Here is a 14814-nt window from a genome sequence, read left to right as displayed (position 1 = left end):
AAAATATCGAATGGTATCGAAGTATCGAAATATAGAAAAATATCGAAATATTTAAGTATCGAAAAATATTGAAGTATCGAAATATCGAAGAATATCGAAATATCGAAGAATATCGAAATATCGAAGAATATCGAAATATCGAAGTATCGAAAAATATCGAAATATCGAAGTATCGAAATATCGAAAATATCGAAGTATCGATATATCGATTTTGATATTTACAAAATATCGAAATTTCGATATTCACAAAATATCGATCGATCGATATATCGAAGTATCGCACATCCCTACGTGATACACCGCAATTGCATCTCACATTATTAGTACCTGTAAATAAATATAAATAAATAAATAAAACAATCCTACCTGAACAGAAGAAATCCCAAGCCGGTCACCGCTGCTCTACGAACATCGTCATTCACATCAGACACCTACGAAAAAACGTTTCATTATATTACATATAACAACAGTACAGTTTTTATTACTAGTTGGTAGGCTGACAAAGAGCTCCACTGATGAATTCCAAACATATCATAGTGTTAAATAATTCGCTGAAAATTAAAAATGGTGCGTTTCTTTTAGTATCATGTTACCTTTAAAATTATCTTTAAAATTTACGAGATACGATCCTGATGCCCTTTGGAAATAATCTCCATTCTCCGGTCATTCATGAGGCACTCTTTTCGTTTTCTTTCTGCATTTTTTAATAGCCGGATATCTTCTCATGTTTAATTCTAACTTTAGGTTGTTGTTTATTAAACTTTAGCGTTTCTTATCAGCACCAAGGCTGTATGAGGCAATCTACAGTTTAAGGTTGATTCTGAACTACTGTACTGACATGTGAGTTGAGATCTCGAAACTCACCAAGAATCGAACCCGAAACCACGTGCACCGTCGGGAAATATATAAATTGTTGAATTTTCTGAATGCTATACTGTCAATAATGATCTCTTCTCTTAGTGAAAATATGGAAGTTATATTTCGAGATGCCGTTTTATTTTCAATGCAGACTTTAAGATGAGGCATAGAAGTTTAATGCTAATCATTTAACCAAACGGAACCATCTGGAATTATCAATGGATGAGCGAGTCAAAAACATACCGCTGCACCAAGTAATACATAATGGGATGGCCAATTCCTTCATTATCGCGAAGCCTTGGTTTGATACTCGCAAGCTTTTCCAGATAGAATAAACGAAAAGATACTACATACAGAAACGAAATAAGTTAATGGCATACCTGAGTTAGAGTAAGAGATTAGGATTGGGTACGTTATAGCACAGGTTTTTTTTGCATCCGTCAATGTGTAATATTCAGTAACGTGTCTGCCACGATAGACAATATGGTATAGAAAATACGCAAACACAGTGGCTGAAGGACAAGGTAAACTTAGGAACAAATCTGCTTTTGCCCGGGCTACTCAACAAGGGTAACGGAAAGCCCGAGTTAGTATGAAAGATAAGTCAAATATATGTCAGGCCTGTCATTTGAGCTTGAAACGGAGAACATATCTATTGATAATAGAGGACAAACACATAGGAGAGAATGTCTGGTAGATTTTAATATTATAATGTTTTAGGTTATATAATATCCCTGAGTTCGTTGTATTAAAATTATCGAGATATTTTTAAAATAATGCATATACTAACTGTTCAAATGATAACACAAGAAATGGAATTTATTTGAACTACTGTATTTTTCGTGGATTTTCTGCATTTATTTTTATAATTAATCTTCTTTATAAAAAAAAAAAAACTTACATACTTCCACTATGGCTTCCTCTCATACTAGATAAAGAACTATCCAGAAAGAACAAGTTTCCAAATGTTTGGTCACAAAAAAGGAAATGATACCATGCAATACAGACCATAAGAAATGATATAATAAGATACAGACCATTAACCTTAACAACATATAAATATTTCTGCAAGTTACTGTTACAGTATCTGCGCCACAAAATAAGCATCAACTATACCCTGGCCAGTCAACGATGATTTCTGACAGCTTTGCACAAGGCCACGGCGAGCGAGCAGAAGACAGCAGGTCAGCCAACCTTAGGCTCAGAACTTGTCGCGTATCCATGGTAACCACCGCACATTGCCGAACTTTCACTCACCCCCTCTCACCCTCAACGAGGAAGCAGACATTTCTCCCCCTGCGCGAGAAGTACATGGCAACACCGCACTTCTCAGTCGTCCTCGCGAGCTGAGCTGTCAGAAATCATCGTTCGCCGGCCTGGGTATAAATAAATTCGTGCAGCTCGTATCAGAGTGTGCCATATGGTAAAATTTATTTTTTCTAAAATACTTAATGTGTTGAGTTACATGAACTATTTACGAAACTTAGATTCTACGATAATGTCATGCGTAACTTTATTTTGACAACTTTAATAAAAAAAAAAAAAACAGTTCTTTTGGGCGCCTTGCGTGTACTTCAGCATCTTGATTCATTAAAACGTGGGTAGAAAAAATTACTTCCTCAACGCTTCTCGTATAAATTTACACCAAGTTATTAACCATGAAGGACGATAAGAGTACGGAGATGGAAGAAAGAGACAAAAAAAAACAATCTGCATGTAAATATGTTCTGAAACACCCAATTTAAAAACGTGGTAGTTTTTGGTGGCTAATCAAATCCAATTGGCTACCAAAGATGATGTGGTGGAGAGAGGAAATGATGTGCGCAAGACGGAAATTGACTTATTTTTCATAAAAGAGAAAGACGACGATGACGACGTTCTAGCAGCAATCGACGACTTCCTATTACAACCCTTGACGACTCAGCAATGAAAGAAAATGAAAGCACAGCCCAATGAAAAGCAACATTTCTCTCTTTCTTCCTTTAGCTTCTTCCTCGACAAAGAATAGGTCTCCAACACTCAGAAGAAAATATACATTTCTAGCTTTCATAATATACATAGTAAGATTATTTCACTAAAGAAATGCTTCACGAAAGAAATTGATGAAATAAATCAGTTTGCTTAGTCGAAATATCTTTCGAGAAATTCAAGTGAGGATACGTTTAGACTGTTTTACCTTTTGTGATATGTTCAGCTGCGTATAACTATGGTATTACTTATCAGAATCACGCAAGTGAGACTTAGAAGATTTATTTATGTTCGTATTTATTTACGAACTTAATTCCAGATACGGCTCAGTGCTAATTTACACAAATATCTAACAAATTTAAGAGACGATAATACAAGGCAATAATAATAATATCTAAGTAATAACAAGAAAGGTTGGTAATAGCTGACTAGAATTTATCCATTAAAATGACGAGGTAGTGCAGAGTTACATGCAGCTTCAGAACTAAATCTACGGGTATACTTGACATTTTCTTGTGGAAGCCAGTAGAACAGAAATCGTTGAACTATTGCCGGTACTTCATACATGTGTCATCAAGGAAGCATTGTGACAATATTTTGCCTCCTCAACTGTCTACTCAGCAATCCAGACGAAGCATTATCTGTTTAACAACACCCTCATGCTCGCTTTGCTCGCTTTTCATTCCCACTCAACCTGTTTTAGACACAAAAGTGATTGACAGTTGCCTGCGGACACATTATTGTACTGTCCCTCTATAATCTCTCACCAAGCAGAAGACAAATTTAGTATCTTCTCTCCTCGGGTACGCATATTGTCTAAAAAAAAGAAAAAGACACTACTGGACTGCAATTAACCTACAAATTAAAGGAACACACTGTAATCGTAGTAAGTAGTGATAAGTGTTAAGTGCAGAAAACTATAACATCTTATCTCCATGTTGTGTCTAGAACATAGAGTATTGAATGGCAGAGGATAATGCAGGTTCAGTATCATTTTGGTAATATTCCTTAATACATGATTCATGCAATTATTTTTTTTTCTAATTGGACATTACATTGTTTACTACTTTACGTAAGGAAATATTGATACCTCTCTAAGGCGGACACCTCTCTATAACGGACAGATTTTGATTCCCCACGGCTGTCCGCTTTAGAGAGGTTTCACTGTATAAAAGACTAGAACAGCGTTTCCCAACCGGTGTGCCGCGGCACACTGGTGTGCTGTGAATGGGCCGTTGGTGTGCCGCGAGGAAATAGAAACAAAATTATTAACTCTATAGCAATCATATTGCAAGACATAAGGAAAAATGTATATTTGTATTTCACATTACAATGAACCTCTACTATGAATCTACAATTTTATGTTTCATACCGTGTTACTTTTCTGTTCATTTTTAATGTTGAAAACAGTATTTGTTATCATTGTTATGACCATTATTACTTCTTTATTGTTGCAGGCTATTTCGTAACTTGAAATTTTAAAATATTCAATCCTTTCGACAAAGCAAACATGCATACAAATTACCTACATTTGTAATTTAAAAGTAAAAGAGATTTGCTTGTTCGTTTGCTATTTAGTAATCGAAAAGCTAAGTACAGTTTTCGAAAAAGAAAGTGTATTTTTAAAAATCTGAGTCCTATACCTCACTGCAATTGTTTTCAATTTTTAAATTAGAATGAAAAATAAGCATAATGATATACCAAGGGTGAAAACCAGTGATCGAGCTTTCTTCTCAGATCAGAAATCACAGAAAAAATACCACGATATTTTATATGTTCAAATAATAATGTCTATAAGTGTGCCGCGAGAATTCAAGTTACAACCGTAGTGTGCCGCAAGTTGAAAAAGGTTGGGAAATGCTGGACTAGAAGGAAGTCTGTGACGTTCTATGTATTTAAACATGTCATCCCAGTATTCCAGAGATGGGACGAATCACTTGGGTCACGAGTCTGGTTTCGCTTTCAGACTTAGCTGATCCGTCCCGATGAAAAGTCCCTGTGACCCGAAAGTTAGGATTAGGATTTAGATATCTGGGCTTTCTGCATCTATGCCATTGAGCCCGTCACGTTTTTGAGGTATCACGTCCCTCGGTGAGCACACTATCCAGGGAAAGGGAAGAAAGGATGGATTGGGGAGGAAGGAAGCGGTCTGAGACCTAATCAACCAGGTTGAACTTATTGCAAAATGTTACAATGGGTCAATGACATTCATTATTCGAGCTCTAAGATTCACGGGTTCGATTTCCGATGTGACGTTCCTTAATCATGATACGTTTAATGTAAATGTTCGGAGTTTGTTATCTTGCACAGTCGATCTCTCAGCAGATTCAGCTTTACAGTTTAATGTGACATACACTTCTACCAAGCACAGAAATGGCCAGGTGGTCAGAGCTCTCCACCTGGCAACCAGTTTTACAAAACCTGGGAACAAGGTGAGAAGAGCTCAGTTCGAGCAAGTTGAGGGTGGAGACAGAGTCGAGTTCAGCGCGTGTGGGATTCCGATCACTATGAATCTGCAGTTTCTTCGGTTGAACCCCGACTTCGGCCTGTTCTTCCGTCTATTACAGTCATTTGTTGCCGCAACTCAGACCATTTGATCTCACAGGTGTACGTGCCGTGGCCGCCACGCCGTTCTCGTCTGCCCGGTCTACTTAATCGTGCCTTACGACGGTTCGCGAGTGCCGTCAATCCAGTCAACAATCAGTACGCTCCGAATCCCAGTCTCCAATACCGAAGGCAAGAACACAATCACGTTGAATATCAACACCTCATCAAACGTAAATTCTAAAGTAAACCCAAATTTGATTACATGTTGTCATAGGAGAGACAAAAAGTGATAGATTTAATAAACTCTGTTAAAGACATTAATGACGATCACGCGAAACTTCCATTTGAGAGATACGGATTGCCAACATGAAAGTCGCTGCTAGCCGAGATTATGTTAACTGATCTACTCCACTAGTGACTTAGCCGAGATAATTGCTCTACCTAGCTACTTTAAAAAACAGAATTCAAAATTTTGTTTTCACTCAACAGTTATCGTGTAGAGTAATGGACGGGTTAAAGTCGCAGCTGATATTAACTGAAACCATTAACCAACTCGGCCGAGATAATCGCTCCAGATATCTATTCTTAAAAAAAAAAAAAAAAAAAAAAAAAAAAAAAAAAAATTAAAAATTCGCCTTCGTTCGAGAGTAATCGTGAGGAGTAAAGGACGGACAATGTTATACCCTTGTAAGTCCCACTTGCGTGATACTAATAAGAACAAGGAATCAGGCTTGTGACAATTACGTTAGTAGACTGAGTTTCTCCGGATGCATGACGAAGTTCCTTCTATAGTCTTTGGGCCTGTCAGGTTATGAGTGTGACAACTTCTGGGTTTTCTCAGTCACAGTTCAAAGTCAGTGACCAGTTTCATCACCGCCGGCCCTTTACTTAACAGGGAAGAAAAAAAATTGCAAACCGCCAGTAAAGATGGCTGTCCGCGAGAATGAATCAGCGATCCCAGGATTACGATGCGAGAATTATTTTCACTTTACAGGTTCATATTCAAAAGTCCGGCCATCGCTAATCCGGTTTCATCAGATTTCCAGGATGGATCCCGGAGCGAATTTTCAAATTTACCGAGTTGGCGCCCCAATGTTTACTGGAGCCGCCGCTTATGTTTTGATGGCGCCTTAAGTCGACAGTAAGTTGTTGAATCTTGCATGCGTCTGCAAACAGACATTTCTGCCTATTCATTCACATTTTATCATTTATATGCTGCAATACAGCCTCATAAGTTAAACTAAAGTTCGAAGAAGTGTTTTATTTTGTTGGTAAACATTAAAATTTCATTTAGCTTTTCATTTAGTGTTTTTTCTTCATTTTCTGATAAATATATACCTAAAAAAAATGAAGTTACTTATTTCTTGTTTCTTTATAGGTACATATCTGTAGTCTTGCTACACATTGAAATCTCCGTGCCACAGTACTATCGCAAGCCGCTCGAGAAGCCAAAACAAAATGGATCAACCCATTGATGAAGTGCATCGTGCTGTATTCGTTTTCTGCATTTGAGAAAGAACGTTGCAACAATCCATACTGCGTTAGTGGAAGTGTATGACAACAATGCACCATCATATGAGACGGTGGTTAGTTGACGCAGACGCTTTCAATGTGGTCAGACAAATCTGAATGACAACGAACAAAGAGGCATACTATCTATCTGTGAAGAACCGGAAATCGCAACGAAACTGGAGGCCCTAGTGCTCGCAGACCGGCATATCACAATCGAGACGACAGTGAAAAAAGGGAAAATCAGTCATAGGTAAGTTTTCAACATCTTGCACAACATTTTGTACCTGATAAAGGTTGGCGTTCGCTGGTTTCCACGACTGCTCATACCGATTCAAAAAGCCCGCCGAATCGAGGCAGCAGCGTAAATGTTGCAGCTATGTCAGGACAATCCAGATGACTTCTTTAAAAGCATAATCATCACGAACAAGTGCTAGGTGCACTATGACCCCGAAACAAAGGAATAAAACAAGCAGTGGAAACATATGGATTCACTACCACCAAAACGGCAAAGACCCAACCATCGTCAGGCAAGATAATTCTTAGTATTTTCTGGGACTAGTATCGTGTGGTGCAGATAGATTATGGTCGTAAGAGACAAACTATCACAGGAGTACACTACCGACATATCCTGACGAAATTACCGAACGCTATTAAGACAAAGCGTCGAAGAAAGCTGTTCAAGCGGTCTTTTTGCTCTACTACGACATCCCAGTTCACTCTGCACAAAACAGTGTCACACATGCTGCTTTGGGCTATCAAATTTTGCCTCACTCCCGTATTTTTCACACATGGCACCCAGCGATTAATTCCTCTTTCCGTTGAAGAAACCATTGCGTGCCAGGCATTTTCGGAATGATGACTGATAATTTTCGAGCTGAAACGTTCTCTCTGTACATTAATTTCCACAATGAAGTGCATTTTCCTGAATGGAAAATTTTCCCGTTTTCCCTGCTCAACAGTTCCATAATAATTCATCCACGTTATTTTCCAATGTAGAATTTTAAGGGATCAGTTATAAAAATCATACAGAATTCAAGTATTAAACATTAGCATGACACTGATTTATCCCCCCCCCCCTGGAAAGAAAAATTATTTGTTTTGACATATACTGTCATATAGACAAAACAGAGCCTACGTCACATGCATCAAATATTAACGATTATCTTTAAGGATGATGATAAAAACATGATACAAGATATTCACGCATTTTGTGCTCGTTTGTATATTACACGAAATAGGAAAATATTTTGAACAAAGCTTCCCGTAAGACTTTTCTTCCTTCTTTCGTTGTTTCCTGTATCAAAACACATACACACATAAAAACATACAATATTATATATATATGCGCCCAATGTTAAATAAAATGCAACGTTGTCATTTACCTGAACCCACAACATAAGTGAATGAAGTTACTGTCTTTTATACTAACATGTCGATGGCCAGCCCCCATTTCAAAAATGACCCCACTCACCATCCTCTTATAAAATGTATCCTCCTCCCGCCGCACCCTCCCATTCCCCAGTCCCTCTATTAATGGCAACGTTGCATTTTCATTTAATATTGGGCGCATAAAGAGTGTACAGCCCAAACGGCTCGTCCGATTAAAAAAAAAAATCCTTTACATTAAAAACATCATATTTGGAGACGGTTTTTCCTCTTACAGTTTGTTGTAACTGACAATAACAGAGTTACCCTATGTCAAAGGACTTTTTAGACACCCTATCTATCTATCTATCTCTCTATCTATCTATATATATATATATATATATATATATAATACACTTTATGCTATCATCTCTCTTTCCATGCCTTCTATAATACAGAGGTTTAGGTTGTTTGCATTTATAACTAGTTCAATTCCGCCCTTTTTTTTCGTTTTTCCTACCAGCCAGAACAAAACAAAACAAAACAAAAAAAAAAAGTATCGTTAGATACGAATACACAGAGAGGACGAAAATAAACCCCATTTTTACACTTCCATAGAAACTTAAACAAGAAACAAGGCAACTACAGCACACAAAATTTGCTATTATGTAAATGCCTCGTATCATATGTCAAGTGAAACGGTCTCTTACTGGCAACACCATGAACGTAAATAGACTTGTTTTAAAAATTGAAATTTATGCCCTTCCTGTAATAAGGAGGCTGTGCATGACGGTGCACTATTTAAAACAGTATTCGAGAATATTGTGATCTACTTGTATCTACGTTTGGAATTTCTATCCAAGGCACTATGCATTCAGCAAAGTTTGAACTTGTGAGCATAGGCAAGATGGCAATTGCACAAATCATGATAATACATTAAAAAAGAGATAAGAATGAAACTCCACAAGCCGTGAGATTACACTAAACAAAAAATGCCAACTATAAGATTAGTACAAGTCGTGAGGTTACACTAGCAAACGCTATCACGGGCAAGAAACCAATCGCGCAGGTGATGAAGATACACTAGGGAAAAAAATGTACCACGGACAAGGAAATCACCGCGCAAGCCGTGAGGTTACACACTAAAAAAGTTCATGGACAAGACAGCAATTGCACGAGCTGCAAGGATACACTAGAAGATAGTATCACGGACAAGAGTGCAATCGCACAAGTCGTAAGTATACGTAGAAAACAAGTAAGACGGACAAGACAGTAACCGCACAAATTGTGAGGTTACATTAGAAAAAGTACCACGGACAAGATAACAACTGTCCAAGCCGTGAGGATACAGTAGAAACAATACCACGGACAAGAGAGTAACTGCACAAGAAGTGAGGATATATTTTATTTATTTATTTATTCCCAACAAGCCATGACCAGATTAGTGTTGAAAATTACATAATCACATATTCGTAACTCTTGATAACGGCATGCGCGATATATGTGATGTCTTAGGCGACGTGTCACATATATCCAATTCATTGTTATTTACACACATTCTATTATACAAACCTGTTATTCTCCAGATTGGTGATTTCACCAATATACTAGTTTTTGACTTTTTACAAATATACTAGAAAAAAGTAGTACAGACAAGACTGCAACCATACAACAGCAAAGGTGCCCATGTCGTGGTTTCCAAGGGGGAAGAGGGGAAGTATAAGCGACGTTTCAAATATAGTTTCAAATTTTGCTATAACTAATGTAAAAATTCTATTGGATTTTCAATATTCCCAAGTACAATTTCCTCTTGGGAGGGGGGAGCGCCCCACCTTGCCCCCCTGGTGGGCGCCCTTGCCCACAGGCTACACTAGAAAAAGTACCAACATGTTACATATTCATCATCGAAAACCGTGGAAATTTCCTACTCGCAATTTAGTCATGAGTAACACAGTGTGTCACTCATGCTATGCCGTTCATACTGAATGCATCTTTCGAATAAAATAATAATAATAATAATAATAATAATAATAATAATAATAATAATAATAATAATAACAGAGAGGCATTATTCTTTCTTCAATATTTTAATGCTGCCCATGTATATATATGTTCATTACTATTAGGACTACGTGTGTCACTTAAGGAATGTATGTCTCACCATCAGAAGTGTGTGTGTGTGTGTCCGTTAGAAGACACAATTTGCAACTAAACACTGCATCTTATGACATACACAAGACCTTAATACGTAAATATTCTGTTCCAGCAGAGTAGAGACCTGCACAGGCCGAACCCGGCCCGACCCGCGGGCCGACTCTGTTATTTCTTTGAGCCGGGCCGGGCTTGGGCGGGCCGATACTGATTTATCTTCAGCTCGGGCTGGGCTGGGGCCGATCAATTGCAATTCTTTAATAATTATTCACTTTCGTTAAACGATAATTGGAATAAAGCCAAACGTTGAAGAAGTGTGTCCGTGAAAAATGTTACAAAAAATGCAATAACTATTTACAGTTTGTGTTGCTTAGCGGTTCCATTTTCACTATAGAGGACTGCAGGCATTATGCGGTAAATTGAGCTCTGACCTTGACCTTCACTGAACTCAAAATATAACAAGAAGGGGTGGGAATGTTTTGCCTGTCGCTAAACAATATTGCTATCTTCACTTTATGCTAAAAATCAATTAAGTTAGATTTTTATTACAGGGAATGGAGTTTTTGTTCTCTCGATGACAGGCAAAGTTTTAGGAGGCAATCGTACCTTTCGGGAGGCAAGCGTCAGGTTGTGAACCAGAGTTTAGAAAATGTTTCTGAGGTTAGGTCAAATTTAGTACTAAATTTTGAGAAAGATTGGGGCTCGAGCTAATTTTTAAAAAAAATTATCGGGCCGGGGTCGGGCCAAAAACTTTTAAATTTATCGGACCCGGGCCGGGCTTGGGCCACGAATTTTTAAAAACTTATCGGACCGGGCCGAGCCCGGGCCGAAAATCTGCAAAACATTTCGGGCCCGGTACGTTCGGGCTGGATTGGGCTCGGGCGGAAAAATTCGGCCCGTGCAGGTCTCTACAGCAGAGTCAGACTAAAAATTATTACTGGTAACGTACGAAGTATTTTAGCGCTATAAAAATTTACGTTTTCAGAATTTCTCAAAAACCACATGAGAATTTACTCTCATGAATTTGATTTTGTTCACCTAGATATGATTTATCAATTGACATACCGGGTGTATCAAAAGTCGGGGGCCATAGACCAACTCCGTTATGCAGAAAGATATGAAGAAGTGGAGATAAAACAGTTGCTGGAAATAGATGGATTTTAGTCTAAAGTGTCGAAGTCCTCCAATCGCACCAGTCCTTTGGATTCTACACAGGTAAAATGCCCTATCTTAAATGAAGAAAAAAGCAATGTTGCCAGTTCAATACAGGCTGTTCCTCTCGATTCTTACCATACCAAAACACAACATTGTTGTGAACTGGTTCGAGGTGTTTTAGGTTCCTTCACACAACATCGTGCACGTACCCATATCATTTTTGCGTGCCCTAAGGTTTCTGTTCGAACAGCCTAATGTACTGGAAACGTTGCTTTTCCATTTAACATCGGACACATTACCAATGCGGAGCCCAAATGACTGATGCGATTGGGAAACTTTGACCATTTTTGATTGGAATGCATCTATTTCCAATAATTGTCACCTCTTCATTTTTCGCGCATTTTAACTCATAACGGAGTTGATCTATTGCCTCGAAGTTTTGATACATCTGCCACTTCTCATCTTTGGATATAATATTATGGTTAAACGGAACTTTTACAATTACCGTAATTATAATTTTCGGCTACATCTTATTAATGATTCTTTAATAATGTCTTGCTAATGTTATAATGAAAATCTTGATGAGGATACACTTTAGGATCAGTTTCACCTTAATACGATCAAAAGGAAGGTTACAAAGCCTATGATGATATGTGTGAGACATAGCTGCAAGATCTACACACCTGATGATAAGAGTGCAATCAACATTAGTTCTCGATGTAATCATAGTTTTTGTTCAACCGCTTGTCACAATGGCAGATAAAGTTTTCTGTATCATTTGCATAGAAATCTGCCTCAAGTTCTCATAGCCACCGTGAGGCAGCAGTTTTGACATAATCACATGCCAGAGAATGGTGACCAGCCGATTTTTGCTTTAGAACGGGGAAAAGGTGAAAGTCACTGGGGCTACGTCACGGCTGTAGAACGGGTACTCAAGTCGTTCCAATCGTAACGTCAGTAGTTAAAGTACTAAGTCAACCGATGTGTCCAGGGTTGTCATTAACAATATTGGTCCGTCTTTCTTTGAAGGCACATTTCCTTACATATCGCTTTCAAATTTAACCCTTCCCATACATCTCTACAATCTGCCTATATAATGTCAGCAGGTGTAGTGTCTTTGGCACAAAGGAAGCGTAACACTAACCTCACTTCTACTCTTGACCAGTTTTCCAGACAAGTCATGATTTTTAATGTACGCTTCTCGGCTATACATGATGAGAAAAGATAGAAATATTATTAATCTACAATAAATTTTTGTTAAGGTATAATGAATAGCATAAGTTTTATGCTTTGCAACCATCCTCGTAGATGGTATGGTTATAATACAGTATCAATTTCTAGGTTTAAAAAAAATGTTTTTGTCGATTTTCTCGAAAATTACGGACGAGAGTTTGCACTTATTCATATCATTTTGTTCAGATGAGATTAACAACTGATATATGTCTCACCATTGGATTTCTTTTCGTTAAATATAATATCGTTGAATTTAGGACATGCTTTCAAAAATTTTAATGTCCCTACAGATTTGTCATTTAGACGCCGACGAAACATTTTTTTGAAGTTAACACGCAATATTACATGAAACGGGTTTAAAATTAAATGCAATATTTCAGTTTTATATTCCACAGTTATGGCACGTAGGCTAAAGAAGACGTGTGTGTGTGTATTGAGGGAATCATGAGGAACAAATGTGGAAGCACCAGTAATAATTTTCAACGTAAATGGATAATACTTCCGGCAATTTGCCACACTGCACTTGCAACTTTAAATTGTTTTTCACGAAACACAAATCCTTACTGAAAATCGCTATCCAGAAATAAATGATGTACTGCTATAAAAATATATTTCCTGTATTACCAACGTAGAACGGAAAAAGAATGTTCAAAGATTAGACACATTGATAGATTTCATTGTGCTGAACAAAATACAAGTGAAATAAAAATTCTGATGCGTAGTATTCGAGGAAAAGTACTATTTTTGAAAACCTAAAAATTAATTATGTATGATGACACATTTATTAAGATGAAACATACTGAAGTGCACCCTCGTCAAGCTTTTTCATTCTGGCACTAACAACAGGACAGTATATGAAGGGTGTCTCATAAAGAACACACTTCTGTTCTAGTAAGTTGGCAGCACTGAACTTTACACGATTTTCATCTGTTCTCTTTGTGGTTAGTAGTCACGGGGCGCCAACTAGCGTATAATCGTCATCTGTTTTCTGTATGGGTAGGAATGGAGCGCTTAATTATTGTAATACGTTTTCACTATGACAACATACTGCTCCATCGTGAAGAGCCCCACTTCTATCCATACAGAAGACATATGACGATGGTGCTCTATTCGGCGCTCTGTCCATAAAGACAACAGATGAAAATCGTGTAACGTTTGGTGCTGCCAACTTACTAGAACAGAAATGGCGGGAATTTCAAAAGTTCCGTTTGTTTGTTTTTTATGAGAGTCCCTTTGTAACGACATAAAGCACAGAAACAAACCACTTATTAAGATTTTCCTGTTAATATTTGTCTGTAACACGTAGAAATCACTTTAGTTATGAGAATGTTTCGTATTGCTCGAAAGAGTTTTTTTTTTTTTTTTTTTTTTAACGCAATATTGACGGTTGGTAACAGCAGGACAAATAAACAATTATTGTAACTCCATAAGATAATTACATCATAGAATATTTTGAATAAAGTCAATTTAATATATATTTCTTTTAAAAAATGCAAGTATTGTTGTAACAATACTCTTATATCCATAACAGCACTTTATTCTTTTATTTCCATTTTCTTCGGGCTTACACTTAACACCTTCTTCAAAATTTCCTCACTTTCTCATCTTCCACAATCCTCTACACACACACACATTAGCATCTTTCTACTTCATCATTCTCTGCCTCCTTTTTCACCCTGAAAATAAATTCTTTGGTAAAGTATGATTGAAAGAATACCAAAGGGTTTGCGTCGTGAAATACCAAGGAATTTGTTAGAATTCTCTCACCCTTCATCTCATCATCACTGAGCAAGTTACTTGATAAAGTATCGCAGCAAAATCTTTGGCATTAAAGGAATTCCAAAGGGTTTGCTAAGTGAAATACCAAGGAATTTGTTAGAATTCTCTCACCCTTCATCTCATCATCACTGAGCAAGTTACTTGATAAAGTATCGCAGCAAAATCTTTGGCATTAAAGGAATTCCAAAGGGTTTGCTAAGTGAAATATCAAGGAATTTGCTAGAATCTGGTTCTCCGGCGTAAGAT

General features: G+C 37.5%; 1 protein-coding gene across 1 annotated transcript in view; it reads right to left on the bottom strand.

Annotated features, from left to right (window-relative positions):
- Window positions 1–300: 300 nt before the first annotated feature.
- The window catches only part of Rpn2 (Regulatory particle non-ATPase 2), a 161196-nt gene continuing 146682 nt past the window's right edge, over window positions 301–14814 (bottom strand). The window contains exon 12 of the mRNA XM_081769646.1: window positions 301–431. Coding sequence (XP_081625772.1) covers window positions 363–431 — 69 coding nt within the window. The 3' untranslated portion in view covers window positions 301–362. The remainder of the gene's footprint in view (window positions 432–14814) is intronic.

Source organism: Thermobia domestica, chromosome 8, assembly GCF_964235325.1.
Source record: "Thermobia domestica chromosome 8, izTheDome1.hap1.1, whole genome shotgun sequence".
NCBI lineage: Eukaryota > Metazoa > Arthropoda > Insecta > Zygentoma > Lepismatidae > Thermobia > Thermobia domestica.
Note: the sequence above shows the minus strand (reverse complement) of the source record. Positions and strands in the feature narration are given on the sequence as shown.